The 24,641-nt window shown below is 45.2% G+C and overlaps 1 protein-coding gene across 1 annotated transcript in view; it reads right to left on the reverse strand.

Annotated features, from left to right (window-relative positions):
• Positions 1-24,641, reverse strand: part of MGAT5B (alpha-1,6-mannosylglycoprotein 6-beta-N-acetylglucosaminyltransferase B) — a 1,313,368-nt gene that overhangs the window by 320,524 nt on the left and 968,203 nt on the right. The window contains exon 10 of the mRNA XM_069654653.1: positions 10,537-10,670. Within this exon, the coding sequence (XP_069510754.1) occupies positions 10,537-10,670 (134 nt within the window). The remainder of the gene's footprint in view (positions 1-10,536; positions 10,671-24,641) is intronic.

The following is a 24,641-nucleotide window of genomic DNA, read 5'->3' on the forward strand; positions in this document are numbered from 1 at the left end:
CAGAGGTTCAGAAGGCCAGCCTAGTTTCTTGGAACAGGGTCACCTCTGGACAAGCCAGACCAATCAGGGTAGCGATGGCGGCGGTCAAGACTAGGTCTCAAGTGGAGTGAGGGTGACTGAAAGCCCGCAATGAGCACACAAAGCAAGGACACTTACAAATTACTCCAGACAGGTGTTATATTAAAAATATAGACACATTTATTACAAGGCCTTTATAACATCGACCATAGTAAAGAATCAAAGAATCACAGCAAAACTCCAATAAACCAACACATCACAACCAATACAAAATATATACAAGTCCGAGGGGTCTAAAGAGTTAGAAGCATAAAATATGCAGACCACCTAGATAGGGAGGAAAACAGGTCGTGCAATTAATCGTTAGACCCAGTTCGACATCAGAGGCCACCTAACTAGAAGGAAGTCCGAGCCCATACGAAGAGTGGAGCCCTGTGCTCAAAAATACCTGCACCCGCGGGTGCCAATGGGCAAAGGAGAGTCTCTTCAGGGAAATCAGGCAGCTCAGAAAGGTGGACGAAAAGATGGTGAACAAATCCCTGTGACTCAGGCAATGCCCCCACTTGGGGGCAGAAGCAGGGCGAGAGTGCGGGAAAGGGTTTTGCTGTTTACAACAGCGATGGAAAGCCACAGGCTCCTGCAGGAGGGCGACCGGTTAGGGTATTGACTACTCACCGGTCCCCGATGCAGGCAGACCCAGGCTTCTCCGGTTCAGTTTCGGTACTGGCAGGTTCAGATGCGATCAGAGGAACGTCTCGACGCCGTGTAGATTCCGCGACAGCAGGAGTCAGGGTCGAGGGTGTCCCAAATGCAGCAAACACGCACAGATTGTTACCACAGCAGGGCAACTCGGCAACCGCGTGTATTCCGGTCCCAAAGCACACGTCTCACTTCAGACCTGGGAACGCCAAGTGTACGAATCGTGTGAGAGTGCCGAGGACATGGGATTAGCAGTAAGCCAGACGGCGGTGACAGAGAAAGATTCCTGTGTAGGCTGGTCAGTCCACTGGATGGCCCAGGGATGCTTCGAAGGCTTAAGTACAGGATTTGGTCAAGATGCCGAGAATAGTTGTTCCCACTATTCTAAAGGGTCGAAGCGCCTTGCAGACCTTCTCATTCGATCAGAGGCCGAGTGGTCTCGCAGGACGACAGCAGTGCAGGGTGCCAAACCTTCAGCGTGTCACCAGCGATTCCTCGACTCAGCTTCTTAGTTGCAGGATACTTGGCTCCTTATCCTTCGTTCGTGAGAACTCAGGAGATCGACATGGTAGTGGGGTTTTCAGCCTCCTCTTATCCAAAGTTCCTTTCGCGCCAAAATGGAGAGGGCCCAATGGGAGATCCGCTCACAAACACTCACACACCATATGTGGACCTATCACGGACCACGGTGGTCCCAGGCATTCAGGACACTCTAGACTCTCTGGCACCTAGGATGTGTATTGGGAACAGACATCCCAGCCAACATCCTGGAGGCTCGCAAAAGGCATGCAGAAGCCCGCAAAAGCATTTTGTTTCGCGGGAAAGTGCATGACCAAATAAGGACTGCCCCGGGTCGGCTCGACCTGGGGGAAGGTGAAGGGCAAGAGGGTCAGCAGACAGGACAAAGAACCTCGTGGCATGGCCATTTTGGAGGCCAGGCCACCCATTTGGGCCAAACGCGGAAAGTGCGGTTAACATGGCAAAAAGGGGTTCAAAACACAAAGAAACGATAGCTGCGACCAGTCCCATCTGTGACACACTTGCACATTTCATGATAATTCCAGCGAGAGTTTTTAGGCCCTTTGGAATGAGTAGAGACCCAAGAGCACGGTAATGTAAGTTACAGTGCACTCTTGTTTCATGTTGCTAAAAAGCTGCAACATGAGGAAAGGACTAAGGGAAACAAAGTCTCCCGCTACTGACTGTCTTAAGGGCATGTCAGTTTCCCCATAAGAATTGAGCGAAAGCCCAGAGGAGTGCGGCGGAAGGCTGCGCTTCTCTGGCAAAGTCTAGATCAGGGTGTAAAACAACAGCAAAAAGTTTGGGGATTGCCACATGGAAGGAAAATTACCTATAATTATGAAATCTTTCCTAACACTCGCCCCTCCCAGGCTAAGGACAGGGGGAACTAATCCACCCCTGGATGAGTTTTCTTGTTCAGGTCGGTTAAACATTCTGGGCAACCCACCAGCATTGCTATGTTGGACACCTGGCCTATGCTCAATAGTGAAGTCAAAGCAGACTTATGGACCACCTAAGCAATTTTGGATTCTCTGCCTTCATATTCATGAGCCACTTTAAGGGCTTATGGTCAGTTTGCACAGTGAAGTGGGTCCCATAGAGGTAGGGCTTCAGCTTCCATAGGGCCCACACAACAGGGAAACATTATTTCTCTACTGTGGCCATCTGAGCTCTCTGTCCTTAAGCTGGCGACTAATGAAACCAATAGGGTGTTCATTACCCTTCTCATCTACTTGTGATAGTACAACTCCTATCCCAATGTCAGAGGCATCTGCCTGCACAATAAAAGGTATTTGGTAATCAGGGGCCCAGAAACAGGAGCCTGGCACATGGAGTCTTTTAAGCCATTGAAGGCCTTCTCACACTCGTCTGCCCAAGTTACCTTCTTGGGTTTCTTCAGAGTGATGAGAGCAGTCAGAGGGCAGCTATGGTACCATAGTCTGCCAGGAAGTTGTGGTAATACCCGTGAGTCCTAAGAAGGCTCTCATTTGGGTCTGTGTAGTGGCGGTAGGCTAGTCTTGTACTGCTTGTACTTTACTGGGTAGAGGCTGTATCCTCCCTCCACCTACTTCATGTCCAAGGTAAACCACGGAGCCTGGTCCAATCTGGCATTTACTAGCATTTATGGTCAAGTGGGTTTTCTGAAGAGCCTGTAGCACAATCCCGAGGTGTTTCACATGGTCTTCCCAGGTGGCGCTGAAAACTGCTAAATCATCCAGATATGCAAGACAGAATTCATCCAACCCGTTTATCACATGATTCACAAGCCTCTGGAAAACGGCAGGTGCATTCTTCAACCCAAACGGCACTAGCCTGAACTGGTAAAGACCGTCGGGAGTTGAGAACGCTGTCTTCTCCTTGGCATGTTCTGCTAGGGCTAATTGCCAATAGCCTGCAGTGAGGTCAAACGTGCTGAGATACTTGGAGGCACCCAAGGTATCCACCAGCTCATCTGTTTGAGGCAAGTGGTGTGCATCTGTCTTGGTGACAGCATTCAGAGCCCTGTAGTCCACGCAGAACTTCAATTCAGAAGTACCTGCCTTTGGAACCAAAACCACAGGGCTGGACCAAGGACTACTAGAGGGTTCAATCACCCCAAGAACTAACATTTTGTTGACCTCTGTCTTAATGTAAGACCGTACTTTGTCTGACATTCTGTATCCTCTACTTTTGGTAGGTACGCTGTCTCCTGTGTCTGTTATGTTTGCACCAGGGTGTCAAACCAGGGGACTGTGAAAACAGGGGGGAAAATTGCCTAAGGAAACTTTTCACCTCAGCCTGCTGATCAGAAGTCAGATGAGGGGCCACTCGTACACCCTCAAAGGAGCTATCTGAAGGACCGCTTTGGAACAGGTCGGGAAGAGGTTCAGACTCCTCTTCCTCAACATCTGAAGCCAGTAGCAGTGCTGCGATTTCGACTCTTGGGACGAAAGCCTTCAGCCTAGTTACATGGAACACTTTTGGAGCCTGTCCAGGCCTTCCAAGGTCCACTAAATAGTTGACCTCACCCAGGGGCTCCACCACTGTGTAAGGGCCTGACCATTTAAGCTCTAGGCCTTATGGGATTCATGATCAGGACTTGCTGACCAGGTGTGAAGTTGATGAGGGAAGCTTTCTGGTCATACCAATGTTTCACCAGGGCTTTTCCTGCCTTCAACTTGTCACTAGCCAGACCCATCAGGAGTACCATCTGTTTTCTGAGCCCTAACACATAGTCTACTACATTCGTAGTAATACGGGGAGTGGGCATCTCCCATCCCTCCTTGACTATGGCTAAGGGTCCCCGCACAGAGTGACCAAACAGAAGTTCAAAGAGGCTGGATCCAACACCCTCCTGTGGTACCTCTTGGTAGGCAAAGAGTAAGCATGGTAAAAGAAGATCCCATTTTCTTCTTTGAGGTTCTTCCAGAGCCCCAATCATACTCTTTAACGTTCTGTTGAACCGTTCCACCAGACCATTGGTCTGGGGGTGGTATGTGGAAGAGAACTTGTAGGTGTCCCCACATTCTTTCCACATAGCCTGCATAATCTTCGACATAAAGTTGCTGCCTCTGTCAGACACAACTTCTTTAGGGAAGCCAACCCTAGTAAAGATCGATCCCAAGTAACGCTTTTGCAACTGACTTGGCAGTTACAGTTTTTAATGGGATGGCCTCAGGGTATCTGGTAGCATGTTCGACCAGCACCAGGATTAACCTATTACTTGAGGATGTTTGCGGGTCAAGGGGACCAACAATGTCGATCCCTACCCTTTCAAATGGTATTCCCACAACTGGGAGTGGTACCAATGGAGCTTGGATTGTTGAGCCACTCTTACCAGATAACTGGCAGGAGGCACAACTCCTGCAGTGACTTTCTACTTGCACCCCCATCTTGGGCCAGTAGAAGTGCATGGATAACCTTTGCCTGGTCCTCTTAATACCAAGGTGACCAGTAAGGGGCACTTCATGCGCCAACTGCAGGAGGAAGGGTCTTACAGCACTGGGACCACCAACCTCCCATGGTCTCCTTCTGTAGACTCTGTGGGCTCACTATATAGGAGTCAACCTTCCCAATAAATCTGATGCTTCCCAGGAGGTTCACCCTCAAGCTGGGAGCAGGCCTGTCTCCTTAGGCCTTCCAGAGATGGGCACTCACGTTGGCCTTTATTGAATTCTTTTCAGTCAGGACCACCTTCTACTCACAAGTCGTTTAGTTCCGGATGGTCATTGGGGTCAAATACTTCAGGCATCACCGCCTCCTCGTCAGGTCCGGGCGATTGACCAACTTCCTCCACCGCAGTGGTAGGTGAGTTCGGGGGAATATTCTCTTTCCCTCGTTTTGGTTTTCTGACTCCTTAAGCCTTGGTTTTCCCCTTTGGCTGGGGCAGCTCACTGATCTTGGTCAGTGCTGCCCTTGTTTGAAACCTTGTGCAGGGTCTGTCAGAAGTGTCTCCCACGAGCCCTAAAGCTCTGAGATCATTGCCCAACAAGACCTTTCCTGGGACGCTTCTCTGAATGCTCACTTGAATCCTGACTGATGTACCATTGATATATAGATTTACAGGTATTACTGGAAACATGAGAGGTTGGCCGTCAGCCAACTAAGTGGGCATCAGAGTAGCTCTGGCAACTTCCTCTGAGTCTACCAAGGTAGAATCCACTACAGTTCGACTGCACCCACTATCCCTAAGAGCTGGAGTATCTACTCCATTGATCAGCACACTGTCTTTGAAGTACTGCTTGGTGTTATCTGGAATCTTAGCATAAGCCTCTGCAACTTTAGGCTTCCTGTAACCCAGGGAAACTAAAACTACCTCAGCTTCTATTCCACTGGGGAAGTAGTCTGAGAAGAAGGATGGTCCGGTAATCTCTTCTTCCTCAAGATTAGCAGAGTGGACCCCCAAGGTTTTGACCTTACATCTGGGATCCCCCTTCACGTGGTCAGTTTCTCTACAAGCAAAACACGATCCATTGGGTCGGTTTACATAGGGAGGCTTACTATAACCAGAGTTCTGTTTCCGAGGCTGACCTCCACTGCTCTGTGAGTTCTCTTGTGTCTTACCCTTATTTTTCTTTTTGTGGCCCTTTTGGGAAGAAGATTTATCAGTTTCTCCACCCTCCTTATCTTTGGAATTTTTCCCTTCCTCCTGCTTACCAGGATGAGTCTTGTCATTATGAGACACTCGATGTGACACCCATAAATCTGCTGCAATGGCTAGCTTCTTAAGATCTATCTCCTTTGAATCTGCCAAATGCTGCTTAAGCTCAGGAGAAGAAGATGCAAAAATATGTTCCAGCATGACAAGACTTATCATACCTTCAAAGGTAGAAACCTTATAACCTTTGACCCAGCCAGTCAAGTTTTTTAAGGATTCAGTTACATAAGATACCCAAGTACCACCTTCTTTTTTCTTATATTCTCTGAATCGTTTTAAATATTGGGCAGGCGTCTTTCCAAACTTTAAAATGAGAGTTTGCTTCAACATTGCAAAATCTGCTCGCTCAGCCTTCAACATTTCCATAATGGCACTGCAGCCAGAATGGGGCAGTCTGCTAAGTAACCAGGCAATTTTATCAGCATTGTCAACTTGTTGAACTTCACATGCATACTCAAATGTATTCAGCCAGTCCATAATGTTATTCTTTTCCTCATACACACTGAGCAGATCTTTTGGAAACCTTGGATGAGAGGAGGCCCCAGACCCGTGTCCAGGACCCTTGGATCCTTTGGCAACTTGAAGCTTGGCCAGTTCCAACTGGTGATCCCTGTCTTTCTGTTTTTCTGCCTGTTCGATCTTTAGCTTGGCCCTATTGAACTCAAGCTCTTCCTGGAGTTTGGCCATATTGAACTCAAGCTCCTTCTGCCTAAACAGCAGCTCTTGCTTCTTGAATTCAAGCATGGCTTCCCCATCAGCACTGGCAGAGGAAACATTGCACATTTCATCCTCCCTGTCCTCATGGTCGCGGTGGACCAGTGCAGCGGCAGAACTGTCAGTTCTACCAGTGAGAGCAGCCGCACCTCCTTCTGCACTGTCCTCTGAAGCTATAGCGCTAAGCTGAGATTCTTGCCACGCCATGATTCTTTGGATCATTTCCATGTTTGTGCCTTGCGAGGAGACACCTCTTTCAGCACATATCTTTTTCAATGTTTCGGATTTAGAAGCATTTAAAGTTAACAAGGTACTTGTTTCCATACTGTTAGATAGGACTATGACCTTTAAAAAGTTATACTACGACAATTCACTACGTGTTGCTTGTTAGGAATAACTTGAAATGCCTTTGCTCGTGCGCAACACTGGATACCTTCAGTCGTATACCACCGCTGTACACCAATTTGTCAAGATGGATTTCTGAACTCTATCCTGGAGGGGCAGAGGTTCAGAAGGCCAGCATAGTTTCTTGGAACAGGGTAACCTCTGGACAAGCCGACCAATCAGGGTAGCGATGGCGGTGGTCAAGACTAGGTCTTAAGAGGGGTGAGGGTGACTGAAAGCCTGCAATGAGCACACAAAGCAAGGACGCTTCCAAATTATTCCAGACAGGTGTTATATTAAAAATATAGACACATTTATTACAAGGCCTTTGTAACATCGACCATAGTAAAGAATCACGGCAAAACTCCAATAAACCAACACCTCACAACCAATACAATATATATACAAGACCGAGGAGTCTAAAGAGTTAGAAGCACGGAATATGCAGACTACCTAGATGGGGAGGAAAATAGGCTGTGCAAGTAATCGTTAGACCCAGTTCGACATCAGAGGCCACCTAACTAGAAGGAAGTCCGAGCCCTACGAAGAGTGGAGCCTTGTGCTGAAAAGTACCTGCACACGCGGGTGCCAACGGGCAAAGGCGAGTCTCTTCAGGGAAATCAGGCAGCTAAGAAAGGTAGACGAAAAGAAGGTGAACAAATCCCTGTGACTCAGGCAAGGCCTCCACTTGGGGGCAGAAGCAGGGCGAGAGTGCGGGAAAGGGTTATTCTGTTTACAACAGCGATGGAAAGCCACAGGCTCCTGCGGGAGGGCAACCGGTTAGGGTATTAACTACTCACCGGTCCCCGATGCAGGCAGACCCAGGCTTCTCCAGTTCAGTTTCGGTACTGGCAGGTTCAGATGCGATCAGAGGAACGTCTCGAAGCCGTGTCGATTCCGCAACAGCAGGAGTCAGGGTGGAGGGTGTCCCAAATGCAGCAAACACACACAGATTGTTACCACAGCAGGGCAACTCAGCAGCCATATGTATTCCGGTCCCAAAGCACACGTCTCACTTCAGACCTGGGAACGCCAAGTGTATGAATCCTGTGAGAGTGCCGAGGACACGGGATTAGCAGTAAGCCAGATGGCGGTGACAGAGCAAGATTCCTGTGTAGGCTGGTCAGTCCACTGTATGGCCCAGGGATGCTTCCGAAGGCTCACGTACAGGATTTGGTGAAGATGCCGAAAATAGTTGTTCCCACTATTGTAAAGGGTCGAAGCATCTTTGCAGACCTTCTCTTTCGATCAGAGGCCGAGTGGTCTCGCAGGACGACAGCAGTGCAGAGTGCCAAACCTTCAGCGGGTCACCAGCGATTCCTCGACTCAGCTTCTTAGTTGCAGGATACTTGGCTCCTTATCCTTTGTTCATGAGAACTCAGGAGATCGACATGGTAGTGGGGTTTTCAGCCTCCTCTTATCCAAAGTTCCCTTCGCGCTAAAACGGAGAGGGCCTAATGGGAGATCCGCACACAAACACTCACATCATACGTGGACCTATCACGGACCATGGTGGTCCCAGGCATTCAGGACACTCTAGTCTCTCTGGCACCCAGGATGTGTATTGGGAACAGACATCCCAGCTCACATCCTGGAGGCACACACAAGGCATGCAGAAGCCCGTGAAAGCGTTGTGTTTCGTGGGAAAGTGCATGACCAAATAAGGACTGCCCCAGGTCGGCTCGACCTGGGGGAAGGTGAAGGGACAAGACGGTCAGCGGACAGGACAAAGAACCTCGTGGCATGGCCATTTTGGAGGCCAGGCCTCCCATTTAGGGTGAATGCGGGAAGCGTGGTTAACATGGAAAAAAGGGGTTCAGAACACAAAGAAGCGATAGCTGCCACCAGTCCCGTCCGTGACACACTTTCACTTTTCATGATAAGTCCAGCGAGAGTTTCTAGGCCCTTTGGAATGACTAGAGACCCAAGAGCACGGTAATGTATGTTACAGTGCACTCTTGTTTCATGTTGCTCAAAAGCTGCAACATGAGGAAAGGACTAAGGGAAACAAAGTCTCCCGGTACTGACTGTCTTAAGGCCATGTCAGTTTCCCCGTAAGAATTGAGCGAAAGCCCAGAGGAGTGCAGCGGAAGGCTGCGCTTATCTGGCAAAGTCTAGATCAGGGTGTAAAACAACAGCAAAAAGTTTGGGGGTTGACACATGGAAGGAAAATTACCTACAATTATGAAATCTTTCCTAACAATAGTTTACACTTCAAAACACAGGTTCACACCAGGGTCTGACTAGGGCATACAATTGTCTCAGGCACCAAGGAAAAAGTGGTCCACATCTGCACTTTGCAATTCACTACTTTTGTGACCGACTGTTTGAATAGTACCCACGGGGGAGATTTTTGATAACATGTAATGCAAATTGTCCAATTCAAATAACCAGTGGACCCATATGCAGGCAGAGTGGTAACATAACCTGGATGTGACAAAAACCCATACCTTTTCCACCCAGGTAATACACAAGAGCATTGGGTGAGTGTTGGCAATAAAATGGCCCTGGGATTTTATTGCACACTTATGGTCATAACAAAACATAATCATAATTACAGTAACCATAATATGCTGTACTTTTGGGCATCGGGTCTCGAGGTTACCCCCTCCGGCCCGTGCCACCTTTCATGTCCACAACAGTGTGTGTGGTCACCATTCGGTGACTTGTGTTCTTTTTCTTCTCAACCTTTTTCTAGGGTGGGAGGGTTCTGGGAAAAAGAAGAGACTCTGCATTTGCAGAGAACTCTATTGTTTGGGTCCCTGTGCAGTGAACCAAACTGGATTGCTTGGGTCCCTGTGCAGGGAACACAAGCTGATTCTGTTTTTCGCTACAAAACCAGCTCCTTATATTAGACCCCGGGCTGCCCCTGGGTCTTTGTTGTGCCTGTGTGAGAGGCTGAGTGCCGCCCCACGGCCGGTTGATGCCGACGGCACTAATGCACCATGTGGTGCCTGAGACTACACTGTTTCCTGCCTCCCTTCCTACACTGTTTCCTGCCTCCCTTCCTGGTGCTTAGCACCCCTTGGGGAGGAAGGGCGAGATGTTGTTTAACACTTCGCCCTTCCTTCTTCTTTTCCCCGGCCGGTGGCAACAGTGTGTCGCTTTGTATTGTACTGGGGGACAGGGAGGAGCACCTCCCACCCTTTTGTTGGGCTGTTTCTCATTCCTCTCCCCTGCCTGGCTGCCATGGGGCACAGGTTACCTGGCCCCGCCTGATGCCTGCGGCATTGCCCAGAATATGTATTCAGCAATGGTCAAAACTACCAGCCGCATAGTGAAGTAACTCATCAAACTGGCTCACATTGGCCAAAAAGCTGGCCCCCACCAGCATTTTCTGTTTTTAATTCGGCCATTGCCATATAGGCCAGTCCAGGCCTGGTTCACACACACACTTTGATCTGATAGACCTGAAAGGTTCAGGGTGTGTTCTTCTTACACCCACACACCCACTCCCACAGACATGCACACACTCGCACACGCACATTTTATCTGAGAAACCAAGAGTTCTGCAGAAGAAAGACCCTTTCCACCAGAAGATTGAAAGGTGTGCTTTGACTCACGGAACATGGTCATGAACTGCAGGGGGTGCAGGTTCCAGTATCCCCAGTTGGTCCGGAATCCGTGCAGCATGGCATACTCTTCATGGTTATAGGCAGGCTCCGTCCCAAATGTATCCACCACACGCACGTGGCACCTGAAGAAGAAAGGGTGGAAGCGCATGGGTAAAGGCAGCTTGACAGTCTATCACATGCTATTGCTCTCTGAAAACCACACCAAGAACCCAGACGTGTAGAGCGTGTTCAGGCTAAAAGGTGAAACATGACAGCAGGCCCATGGACAATCAGACCTAAAGCAGCAAGGGAAGACTGACAACAAGAGGGTTTAACTTTAACTTAGCAAACCATTCCACATTCCAAACGATTCCTGTGGATGTTTCCTGAGTAGGGCAAGGGGATGACTTCATAAACGTGTCATGGTAAGTGCCCTTAAACACTATAAAAGGGAGGTGATGAGTGGAGAAAGTCCAAATCTGTGGGCAGATGTTTGTGCAGAAAATGCAGTTTTCTCATGAGCATACATATTCCAAATTGACTGAAGATTTAAGAAATCACGTGAAACATTTGGAATATTTGCAGTTTCAGTAGATTTTCCCACTAAAACAATAGCATTTCCGACTATGCAAACATATGTACACGCTTTCTGTAGACTTGGACTGCCACTCGGGGGTTTGAGTCAGGGGGTTCATGGATGGATAGAATGGTTTCCTCGGATTTCAGAGTGGGTATGAGCTTAGTTCAGTGTCCTATTGCAGAGAGACATCTGGGATGTGCAGGATGTGGTTTCACCAAAGGCTCATGGTTGCTGAAGTTGCACTGTGCATCTGATGACATAACAGGAAGTGACACCACATGCACTTTGACCCCAACAACAACACTGGAAACTATGTCACAAGAACTTTGGCACTGATGACATTGCATGAAATGACATGACTGATATAAAAACATTCAACAATAAGCTAAAGAGTAACACCATAACATAGGTACTGCAACCATGTGAAAGCCAACAGCATTTTATTTCTGCATGGACTTACATGAACCATGGACAGAGCGAAGTGGCGGCCATTATATGAGATGATGCGGTGTCTGCAGTTAGGTTTCGGGAGGTGGAAAGTTGAGGAAGCCAATGGCTTAATGTTACATCAGATTCATTGTCATGACTGAAGGAAGGTCATTGGGTCTGAGAACCAGAACAAGAGTCACATGGGCACTAAGTGCCAGATCAGGATTACTACTTCTATTGGAAATGCATGTTATATGCAATGTTTATATCACATGGGATGGGAAAGCGGAATTGTACAGATCTTGAATGGTGCTGTAAGCCAAGCCCCCACGGCCAAAATATGTAACCGACTAAATGTGTCATATTGACTTTTCTGTATGAGGCTCCTTATGTAAAACACTATGAAAAGCCTGTGCTCATGATTCACAATTCTGGTGTACGCATACTATGCTAGTTATTATTCTGCACAGCTGTATGCTAATAGACTCCGCCTTTATCTTTGCTTGCTGGAGTCCTAGTGGCTTATTTGTTGCTGTTCTGGGGGATTCTCCAACCACATGTTCAAGTACTGCATTATATGGCAAGTTTAACATCAAAAGACCACATGTTGGTCTTCATGGTACATGAAAACACTTATCAGGTGTAGTTAACATACGTAAGATATACTACTGCTTCTTGTGTCCAGTTGCTGCCGTTTTATGCCGAGTGCTGCTTCAAATGTGGTGGAAGAGCCATCCTATGCCAGTATGGGAGGAATAGCTATCATATGCAAAGTACAGCCACACTTGGCCAGGTGCTGCTATCAAGAAAGAGCACCCTGAAGGGGCTTGTGGCTGATGTGAGCCTGCAATAGAGGTGTCAACTGTAGCTATGTGATGGGATCACCGAAAATCTGCTCCTGCTTCTGCCCTCTGGTGCTATTCCCCAGTAGCAGGCAGGTCAAGTCTGTGGTCGCATATGGTGTTGTGCTAGAGGCTCTGTGAGGTGTTGAGGAAGAGTGTGGCGCCTGGGATATTGAAACTGTGGTGAGGCTCACATATGATGGGTGGTGAATTCCAGGAGCGGTCCCAGACACTGGCAGTAGGCCGCTTAAGATTAAGCTTAGAGATGTTTTTGCCTCCCTCTCCCTGGACCACACCAGTATGCTGGTGGAGGAGCCCTGTACTGAATCTGCATGTAGTATGGCAAGGTATGTGGAGCAGGAGGGATGGCAGGGACACATTGTGGAGGAGGAGGGAGAGCTGGTCATTTGGAATCTTTGCTCATGTGTCAGGTGATGGAGTGAGCCCCACATTGGGCTTGAGATGTGGGCAACTGGACAGTGTAAGCTTCTCTATGTGATGCATGTGCACCCGACAGAGGACGCAGGGTTGGAGGTCTGGCTATCACTTTTTTGACGCTCTTCCCTGATAATACCCTCTATCCCTGCTGCTGGCTTCGAAAATGACCTTTACTCTACAAATCTTAGTATGAAATGATACGTTGTTGATGGGCTGCACATTGTGCACCTTCTTAACAGTTCTGTCTACCCTCTTTAGGCTGGTAGTGGGTCTTCAGTTTATACTCGGCAAACTGTAGCATTTCTACCAGAAGCATCTCATATTGTCTCATTATAAAGTCTTGTCACTGCTGACGCTGCATGGTCAACCATGGACAGATCTCTGAATGTTCATGGACTGTCCATGATGTTGACCATGGTTAATCATTGATAATGACAAATGGTAATCGACACAGGGACAGGGTCTAAAGGTGTACAAAGTACCATTAACAGTTGTCTCTGATCCTGGAAAGTTTGGATAACCATGAATCCATTGATAAACATGAACATTTAGATATTCTGGCATGTTTGTCTATCCGTTGTTCATTTTACCTATGGATCATCAACAATGAGTGGTTTACAATTAAAAACATATATAAACATGATTATTAATAATCACACTAGAAGCAGAAATAACCATTCCCACTGAATCTTTACCCTATCCAAAATACCATAGTGTTTATTTCAGAAAAAATGGTTACGGAAAAGTAGATACCTTGCGGAAACATGGAGCACAGACCCTTCATAACATGTTAGGTTTCCCATGTGAATAACAGATGCCTGATTAGTGCAGTCCACACCTTCAAAGACCTTAAAAATATACGGGTTGCTTATATAAGTGTTATAGTGAATTTGTCTTAACAGTGTAATATGGAAATACACATGTATATGTGTCTTGTGAACTATTTTATGCATGTATTTATTTATGGTAAAATTAAAACATAACCTGCTTCAATCTTGCAATGGATTATGAATATGCAGATAGACTAAGCTTTGGTGACTAGAACATGCAGTTCCCTATCCTGGTAGTAGAAGTCCCCAGTCTGGCCAGCTTTCCATTGGACTGATGTCACCAGATCACATTTCAAACTAACTGTGCTAATAACATGAATTAGATTACCCAGACCTTTAGGAGATGGCAGGAAAAAGGAATGGTTAGGGTTGGGCCAAAAATAATTTCAATAATAGAATGGTGGGTTTTCGAAGTTTGGGTTCTGATGAAGGGTTCCGAATAACTATAACTAGTATTTGATTGTTTACAGTGATACAATGTTTCATTCTAAATGTCAGTGGCACTCGACTTAAAAAATGATCCAAGAAATAACAATATATGTAAAATCAAAGAAGCTTGTCCATGGGCCTTGCACAAATAATGGTTAAATTACATTGCAGGTAATCTAGTTTGGCCACGTATAACAATGTACAGTGCTGGTTGGTGGTGCATTTATACTGCTCTTAGAGTGACAGAATATGGTGGTAATGATTCATGGACAGAAAATTGACAAAAGAGTCTTATAGAGGGTGAAGCAGATGGAAGTAGCCTCAGTGCATGCCATGCATCTAACACAGAGCATTGAGCGTTTCTCAAATGTCTTTTTCCTGTGTTTACTGGACTACACAATCATTGATACACTACCCCGTGGTGATTTTAACTTAGTCCTGGACACTGAATGAGATAGGCCTGCTTGGATACTCATCAGAAATGAGACAGACTTCACACGGGCTCTCAAGGAGGCAAGGCAACTGGATATTTAGAGATTAAGAGACTGAGTCTGAGGGATTATACTCTTTATTCCCATGTTCATGGGTCCTACTCCCATTTCAGCTATGTTGCTTCATATTCAGCATACGGAGACCCAGAGCATAGATATATTGGATCATACGCCAATCTTGATGGAGGCTGATTTTCCTCTAATTGCTAAGAGGCTACTAAATCTGAGGTTTAATAAAAACATCCTCGTGGTCCCTCTGGTCAAACAAGAAATTGAGAAACAGTTTAAGTCATATTTGAGTTAAATAGGAATTGCGTACAACATCTGCCACTAATTGGAGCGTTATTAATCCCTTTATCATTGGAGTGGGGTAATTATTTCCAATCTCATACAGGGTCACAAAAGAATAATAATTAAGAAAGACAAACTAGAGCAAGAACTGAGGGAGTGTGAAAACCTTCATAAGTAATTGGGCTCCAGAAAGGTCCATCAGAAGCTGAACATTATCAGGGACCATTTGAATGCCCTACTCTCTATTTAGCGGAAATCTTTACATGTCAAAAAGACATTGCGACAGAGCTAATTGACCAGGTATACTTCTTGCTTTTCAGTTGAGGGTGAAAAGGAACTTGAATTATGAACTATGTTCAAATTAAAAGACAGGTTTACCTAAAGATAGTCAAGCTTGAGAAGTTTAGATGATTTGATCACACTTTTAACACATCTTATGGAGTACCCCCAGATAGGATATATGGAGTGGTTTGCCTATTTTCAAGTGTGATTTTAATGCATTTGGATTGTCTTTTTGATAGCTTTGACGATGAGCAGGTGACCACATCAACTATGTTGTAAAACACTCTAATAGTAATTCCAAAGTTGAGAAAAGACCCTAGAAAATAAATGGGACAATTATAGGACTAGTGCACTTTTAAATTCAGACTAAAAGATATACAATACATCTTTGTGTCATAGGCTTGAGGCAGTGATGGAGACTATTACAAATAGCATTCAATCTGGATTAATGGGGATAGGTGAGCTCCAGATAATGTCTAGAGGTTTGTGTACCTGATTGACAAATTGAATAGGACAAACATGTTTTTCATCTACCTGGAACAGGTGTTCAACAGGATGGAGAGGTTGTTCCTACGGGCAGTTTTACAACATAATGGGCTGTGGCATATTTGAGAATTGCTTTTTATGGTAAATGTGCTCTAGCACTTGAAGGCATCTCATGTGCGAGATGGAATTACCAATAATGATCTCAGACCCAAATAAGCGGACAGACTTAAAGAATACATCAAAGTACTTCTTTATTATCATCATAAAATAAAGTAGAGCAATATGGCGAACCACAAACTGTAGTCCATGCACTCACACTTCAATTTTCATTACACAAAGATGTTATATCAATGTACATCAGCTATGACATCCTATGTGGCAAACTGTAAAACCTATTGAAGGGAGGGATTAGTGAAGGGAGCATACATACCTATAAATAATATACGTATTAGTAATATTACTGGATGCCCCTTATCTGGTACGCACACCTTGAACCACATCTATATATGTGTAATACAGATTATAGCAGAGTAACAGCAGCAGGTTGGCCTGTGCAACATTATATAGTATGTTGCTACATAGACCCTCTAATTGGTTGGCATTCTCTCCCAACCTTGGACTTTCGGCTCATTAGCAGCACTTAAGCAAAATGAAAGACGGATGCAGAGAGCAACCACAGACTACTACCCACTTTCCCAATAAGTCCATCATCTCTCATCGGTCAATCCCCAAGCCAATGCTTTGTCTTTATAGTTGATCTTGCAGACTACTCCGTTCTGGAACATTTGAGGGAGGGTAGGTACACCATTATCTTCACCTAGAGCCAAATGAATAGCCCTTGTTTTTGACTTCTGAGTCATGTGTGAGGTGACCATGATTTTGTTAATTGCATCCTTTTATTTACTGCTATATGATTTCATTAGGCTGGATGTCTACTCTTCTTGGCCTCTGGAGTCTTGCTCACTCCATCTTGCATAGGCTTTTCACATCTTTGTCCAATACTTGGCGCTTGCAGATGTTTTCTTCTTCACTTAATCTAAGAGAAACATGTCTTACATGCATGACTTATCTTCTTGACTCACTTTGTGCCTTGCAATTATTCCATGATGTGCCATCCTTGATGCTAGGCCAATAAACTCCTCTGTGTTCTCCACATGAAGCTGTTTTTCCAGCACCTTCTGACTCTGCAGCCCTGGTCTGTCTCTCTTGATTGGTTTCAACACGAGTCGGGTGGCCATTTTTTTCTAATGGCTGCCTTTGCCACGTTATGTTTTCTTCTGCAGTAAGCTTCTATATGTCTCAGCTACCTTCCGTTTCTGACAGTATACATTCACTTCATATCTCCTCACTTATTACTTCGGTGCATATGATTTCTTTGTCTTCAACTACATGTTTCTCTTATTACTTCAGTTACATCTGTATCCTTTAAGTATTTGCATATTGTTTCACTCTGTCTGTGTCTTTCTTTCATGACTTCACTCTCCCCTTGTCCAATTTCACTTATAGCTCTTCGATGTCCAAAGGTGTGTGCAGACATTCTTCCACCCTTTCAGTGCGGGGTCACATTTGATACAGTTGTCTGAGTGCATATTGTCTCTCATACACTCAATGTGGTATTGGGACAATACCTGGTGTCCCACATAAGGATCTTCACCTGCAGTTCCAATATGATGGCGGTGAGGGTGCAGGAGCTAGGGATGAAGTGTCTACCTGCTCACCTACATAAAATGTCTGGATGGGTGAGTCTAGCTTATGAGACCCGGCAAGGTTGTCCTCTCTCCACACACCTTTTTACGATAGTTGTAGAACTATTAGCTGTCAGAATAAGAGCCAATGGGCCTCATGCTGAGTTTGCCGGTCCAGAAATAAGGGTGCTGGTAAGCTCACCAGCATCCTTGTTTCCAGACCGGTAAAACTACAGGTGTGCTTGCTGGAGCTGCTGTACCCGATAGGTCTGACCCTGCCGGGCATATCGGTCACGGTAGGCCAAGCTGTCACGCAAGCACCAGCACTGTTAACAACGGTGCCAGTGCTTCTTTGTCCCCACTCCCATAGAGTCCCATGGGACTCTATGGGAATTGGGATTAACGAAATGACTGGCACCTGACTTCCCGGTCGCCGGACTTGGAATAGCCTGGTGGCATCGGAAAGTCAGACGCAGGTCATGTTTTGCGGGTCCAGCGGCAACCCCCCGATCGCACCGGCAGGGTTACCGATGGACCCGTAATGAGCCCCAATGTGTATATCTGTAAAAATTGTTATGGAGAAAAGGAGTATACGCGTTCCCTATTTTCCCTATTTGCATTTGTGGCTCCTTGTCTGGGGGAATCCTGTAAATTTGAAGACCTATAAGGACTTTCAGTTAATATTTAAAACAAATAAGCTATTGAAAATTATATTAGCAAAGGAAGAAGTAGTAAAACTTAAGGAGATCATCCCTACATGTTGGAGAGATGCATCTTTACATTATCAAGGGGTGCACCTCACTGAGTCCAGTGCACAGCTATATGGAGTGAACTACCCTGCATTGTTTGGTTCTAATAAGTAGGATGGCCAACCAGGAGAATTTCATGGCTGGGAAGGATAGCATCTCTGAACATGTCAGGACTGCAAAGGTTATTGACATTTTCCAAATATGTCCAACTGAGGAATAGAAAGGCAGTGGAAGATCTGCAAAACATTTTCCGTGAGCACATAAGAATAAGAAAAGAGAACCAGTCCCCAGTCATATTTTTACTTGTAATAGGGTCAACAGAAGAGGGATGCCAAGATATTTAAAAATTCCAGGTAGCACAGCTTTGGCCAAATGTGAAATGGCTGTACCCACACTGTGATAAGCAATGGTATGTGTGACAAATCAACTTCCGGGGCACCAGAGGTCCAGGGGTGAATATCTGTTTCTAAACCATGAATAGCCCCACACCTCTAGTACACCAGAAGGGATCCAAACAGATTGGAATAAAAAGCAATTATAAACCTCCTTTTCAAATGTTGGTAATGTGGACGGGACAGCAGGCTTATCTCTGAAACATTGTGGACCATTGGTTTTCTTGCTGCAGGGCCTAGCAGGGCATGCTGTGTGCTGGCTGCATACCAGTTCTGGAGCTTCTGGAGGGTCCTCTGGCTTGAATATCTGCCTCTGTTTCCTGGGGATGTTTATGGGAGGGATCTTGCTTCCCTCTTAGAGTTCCTGGCCTTCCTTCACTGGTGGAAGATGTAAGGCAGACTGTACCTTCAGTCAAGTTCCAATGATGAGTTCTTCCTTCTGCTTCTGGTGTAGCCTTCAGATGATCTGCTGAAAAATGGGCTCAGTCCTCTTTTAAAGCCAAATGGGTCTCAGTGATTGGTGCAGGCTAAGCCTACCTTAATTTGCCAATCCTGGATCCCCACTAACAATCACCTGTATGTGTGAGATCATAACCAGACTGCTTTGCAACAGAGAAGTTAACAGGGTGAAATATGTAATATTAAGTCCCACCCATCTTCCTGTCTGTAATGAAACAAAGGGTCTCTCTGGTTCATGGTGCTCTCAGTGGTTCTTGATTAAAGTGGCAGGTCTCCCTTGAAGCTGCAGCAATACCAGACTCTCTGGCTATTGCAAATCACATCCTCCTACCTTAAGAATGGGGTCCCGCTGCAAGATGAACTACTGTAAACATGCAGTCCCAGACATGACAGCTCACTTTCAATTGATACTGAGGTGGCAGCTGGGTTCAGGTTGACACAGTTGCATATATCATCCTGATTTAACCAAGTGTGTCACTATGGGAATTTTAGATTTTAGTACATGGGGGAACGTCAGTTTATAGCCCACCTTTTCCAGGTAGGGTCATTGCTATTGTTCCTCCAATGTATCCCATACCTGGAAAAGGTAGAAAAACAGGACATCCTCTTTTCCACACAGGCACTTCCTGGTGCTGAGGGGTACCAGAAGAAAACAGGACATCCTCTTTTCAACACAGGCACTTGTTGGTGCTGAATGAGTATTCTTAATAAACACCGGCCTGGTTACTAGTCCATTGTGGTACTCGGTATTTGTTGAGGTTGTGTGCGAGACTGGTTGAAAGCCTTATCAAAAAGTACCTGATATAAAATCAAAAGCATTTTTTGTGCGCCACACTCCTTGTTTGGGAAGAAGCTTCCTGATTTGGGTGTGACCGTGTAATAAACTGGGACAAAACTGGGGGCTCGTCCGGGATTGGTAGAGAGTTTTCATTCGTGACAGTGCAGTAGAGCAGACTATTCTTTGAAGGTTTTATTGCATTTAGTGTCTGGAAAGTGGTGTTGCATTGTGAAGGTGCCATCCAAACCTGTACCCTGGGTTTCAGGGCAGCGTGTGTAGATAAAATTAATTATTGAGTTGTCATTGTAAATACAAATTAAGCAGGAACAGCGTTGAGATTTTGCCCTTGCATAGAGAGCATAGTAGTTGCAGAACACATTTCATAATGAGCATCATAGAATTTGATATGGCCAGGAAGCACCTTCTATCTGAATTGTTTATTAAGTGTGAATGGGTAGAACAGGAAAATGAAATGTAGCAATTTAGAATGATGCAAGAGGTTGCCTCTGTGAATGTGTATACGTGGCAGGATAATGGCCTGTTACATCAGGCCATGACAGACTTGTATATGATACAGCCCACCAGAGATGAGCAAACTAAAATGGCTCAGCTCACTGCATATATGTAAATCTATATGATGATTATGGAAGAAAGATACCAGGTTAGTGTAGCCTCTGTGCAAAACAAATCTGAGCTTTTACATCAAGCACAGAGGGAGTTGAAGCAAGCAGAGGAAAATGTGCAACAGAGTTAGAATTTTGAGTTAAAAGCAGAAAATAATATTCAGCAGTTAAAAGATGAGTTAGTGGCACAGCAGCAAACACATTTAGAGCAAGAGACCCAATTCTCTGCACTCAGAGAGGAATATCAAGAAAATTTAGAAAATCTGAGAGAGGGTTTACCAACATTATGTGAACAAGTGGGACACAATATAACCTGCTTAGTGGACATTTGGGCTTTTCTAATGCAAATTAAACAAATAAAAGATGAGAATAGTCAGTTGATCATAAAGGTGGTAAATTCCCAGGTGGAATTTGATTAGGAGCGCCAACATCTGAACGCTCTGAAACAACATAGAGAACACCTCAGCGAAGAGAATATCAAATTGTGGCAGAAGAAAAGTGCCCTGTGTCAGGAAGTGTGCCAGTTAAAGGCAGATATGGAGAAAAGAGGGATATGTTCTCAGGATCTGACTGACATGAGGATAGCAAATTAAAAATTAATGGGACATGTGAGGCAAGAATTATCTTCTTGACTCACTTTGTGCCTTGCAATTATTCCATGATGTGCCATCCTTGATGCTAGGCCAATAAACTCCTCTGTGTTCTCCACATGAAGCTGTTTTTCCAGCACCTTCTGACTCTGCAGCCCTGGTCTGTCTCTCTTGATTGGTTTCAACACGAGTCGGGTGGCCATTTTTTTCTAATGGCTGCCTTTGCCACGTTATGTTTTCTTCTGCAGTAAGCTTCTATATGTCTCAGCTACCTTCCGTTTCTGACAGTATACATTCACTTCATATCTCCTCACTTATTACTTCGGTGCATATGATTTCTTTGTCTTCAACTACATGTTTCTCTTATTACTTCAGTTACATCTGTATCCTTTAAGTATTTGCATATTGTTTCACTCTGTCTGTGTCTTTCTTTCATGACTTCACTCTCCCCTTGTCCAATTTCACTTATAGCTCTTCGATGTCCAAAGGTGTGTGCAGACATTCTTCCACCCTTTCAGTGCGGGGTCACATTTGATACAGTTGTCTGAGTGCATATTGTCTCTCATACACTCAATGTGGTATTGGGACAATACCTGGTGTCCCACATAAGGATCTTCACCTGCAGTTCCAATATGATGGCGGTGAGGGTGCAGGAGCTAGGGATGAAGTGTCTACCTGCTCACCTACATAAAATGTCTGGATGGGTGAGTCTAGCTTATGAGACCCGGCAAGGTTGTCCTCTCTCCACACACCTTTTTACGATAGTTGTAGAACTATTAGCTGTCAGAATAAGAGCCAATGGGCCTCATGCTGAGTTTGCCGGTCCAGAAATAAGGGTGCTGGTAAGCTCACCAGCATCCTTGTTTCCAGACCGGTAAAACTACAGGTGTGCTTGCTGGAGCTGCTGTACCCGATAGGTCTGACCCTGCCGGGCATATCGGTCACGGTAGGCCAAGCTGTCACGCAAGCACCAGCACTGTTAACAACGGTGCCAGTGCTTCTTTGTCCCCACTCCCATAGAGTCCCATGGGACTCTATGGGAATTGGGATTAACGAAATGACTGGCACCTGACTTCCCGGTCGCCGGACTTGGAATAGCCTGGTGGCATCGGAAAGTCAGACGCAGGTCATGTTTTGCGGGTCCAGCGGCAACCCCCCGATCGCACCGGCAGGGTTACCGATGGACCCGTAATGAGCCCCAATGTGTATATCTGTAAAAATTGTTATGGAGAAAAGGAGTATACGCGTTCCCTATTTTCCCTATTTGCATTTGTGGCTCCTTGTCTGGGGGAATCCTGTAAATTTGAAGACCTATAAGGACTTTCAGTTAATATTTAAAACAAATAAGCTATTGAAAATTATATTAGCAAAGGAAGAAGTAGTAAAACTTAAGGAGATCATCCCTACATGTTGGAGAGATGCATCTTTACATTATCAAGGGGTGCACCTCACTGAGTCCAGTGCACAGCTATATGGAGTGAACTACCCTGCATTGTTTGGTTCTAATAAGTAGGATGGCCAACCAGGAGAATTTCATGGCTGGGAAGGATAGCATCTCTGAACATGTCAGGACTGCAAAGGTTATTGACATTTTCCAAATATGTCCAACTGAGGAATAGAAAGGCAGTGGAAGATCTGCAAAACATTTTCCGTGAGCACATAAGAATAAGAAAAGAGAACCAGTCCCCAGTCATATTTTTACTTGTAATAGGGTCAACAGAAGAGGGATGCCAAGATATTTAAAAATTCCAGGTAGCACAGCTTTGGCCAAATGTGAAGGCTTCTGGTGTAGCCTTCAGATGATCTGCTGAAAAATGGGCTCAGTCCTCTTTTAAAGCCAAATGGGTCTCAGTGATTGGTGCAGGCTAAGCCTACCTTAATTTGCCAATCCTGGATCCCCACTAACAATCACCTGTATGTGTGAGATCATAACCAGACTGCTTTGCAACAGAGAAGTTAACAGGGTGAAATATGTAATATTAAGTCCCACCCATCTTCCTGTCTGTAATGAAACAAAGGGTCTCTCTGGTTCATGGTGCTCTCAGTGGTTCTTGATTAAAGTGGCAGGTCTCCCTTGAAGCTGCAGCAATACCAGACTCTCTGGCTATTGCAAATCACATCCTCCTACCTTAAGAATGGGGTCCCGCTGCAAGATGAACTACTGTAAACATGCAGTCCCAGACATGACAGCTCACTTTCAATTGATACTGAGGTGGCAGCTGGGTTCAGGTTGACACAGTTGCATATATCATCCTGATTTAACCAAGTGTGTCACTATGGGAATTTTAGATTTTAGTACATGGGGGAACGTCAGTTTATAGCCCACCTTTTCCAGGTAGGGTCATTGCTATTGTTCCTCCAATGTATCCCATACCTGGAAAAGGTAGAAAAACAGGACATCCTCTTTTCCACACAGGCACTTCCTGGTGCTGAGGGGTACCAGAAGAAAACAGGACATCCTCTTTTCAACACAGGCACTTGTTGGTGCTGAATGAGTATTCTTAATAAACACCGGCCTGGTTACTAGTCCATTGTGGTACTCGGTATTTGTTGAGGTTGTGTGCGAGACTGGTTGAAAGCCTTATCAAAAAGTACCTGATATAAAATCAAAAGCATTTTTTGTGCGCCACACTCCTTGTTTGGGAAGAAGCTTCCTGATTTGGGTGTGACCGTGTAATAAACTGGGACAAAACTGGGGGCTCGTCCGGGATTGGTAGAGAGTTTTCATTCGTGACAGTGCAGTAGAGCAGACTATTCTTTGAAGGTTTTATTGCATTTAGTGTCTGGAAAGTGGTGTTGCATTGTGAAGGTGCCATCCAAACCTGTACCCTGGGTTTCAGGGCAGCGTGTGTAGATAAAATTAATTATTGAGTTGTCATTGTAAATACAAATTAAGCAGGAACAGCGTTGAGATTTTGCCCTTGCATAGAGAGCATAGTAGTTGCAGAACACATTTCATAATGAGCATCATAGAATTTGATATGGCCAGGAAGCACCTTCTATCTGAATTGTTTATTAAGTGTGAATGGGTAGAACAGGAAAATGAAATGTAGCAATTTAGAATGATGCAAGAGGTTGCCTCTGTGAATGTGTATACGTGGCAGGATAATGGCCTGTTACATCAGGCCATGACAGACTTGTATATGATACAGCCCACCAGAGATGAGCAAACTAAAATGGCTCAGCTCACTGCATATATGTAAATCTATATGATGATTATGGAAGAAAGATACCAGGTTAGTGTAGCCTCTGTGCAAAACAAATCTGAGCTTTTACATCAAGCACAGAGGGAGTTGAAGCAAGCAGAGGAAAATGTGCAACAGAGTTAGAATTTTGAGTTAAAAGCAGAAAATAATATTCAGCAGTTAAAAGATGAGTTAGTGGCACAGCAGCAAACACATTTAGAGCAAGAGACCCAATTCTCTGCACTCAGAGAGGAATATCAAGAAAATTTAGAAAATCTGAGAGAGGGTTTACCAACATTATGTGAACAAGTGGGACACAATATAACCTGCTTAGTGGACATTTGGGCTTTTCTAATGCAAATTAAACAAATAAAAGATGAGAATAGTCAGTTGATCATAAAGGTGGTAAATTCCCAGGTGGAATTTGATTAGGAGCGCCAACATCTGAACGCTCTGAAACAACATAGAGAACACCTCAGCGAAGAGAATATCAAATTGTGGCAGAAGAAAAGTGCCCTGTGTCAGGAAGTGTGCCAGTTAAAGGCAGATATGGAG

The sequence above is a fragment of the Ambystoma mexicanum genome, chromosome 3q (genome assembly GCF_040938575.1).
Source record: "Ambystoma mexicanum isolate Mex_15411 chromosome 3q, UKY_AmexF1_1, whole genome shotgun sequence".
NCBI classification, from domain to species: Eukaryota; Metazoa; Chordata; class Amphibia; order Caudata; family Ambystomatidae; genus Ambystoma; species Ambystoma mexicanum.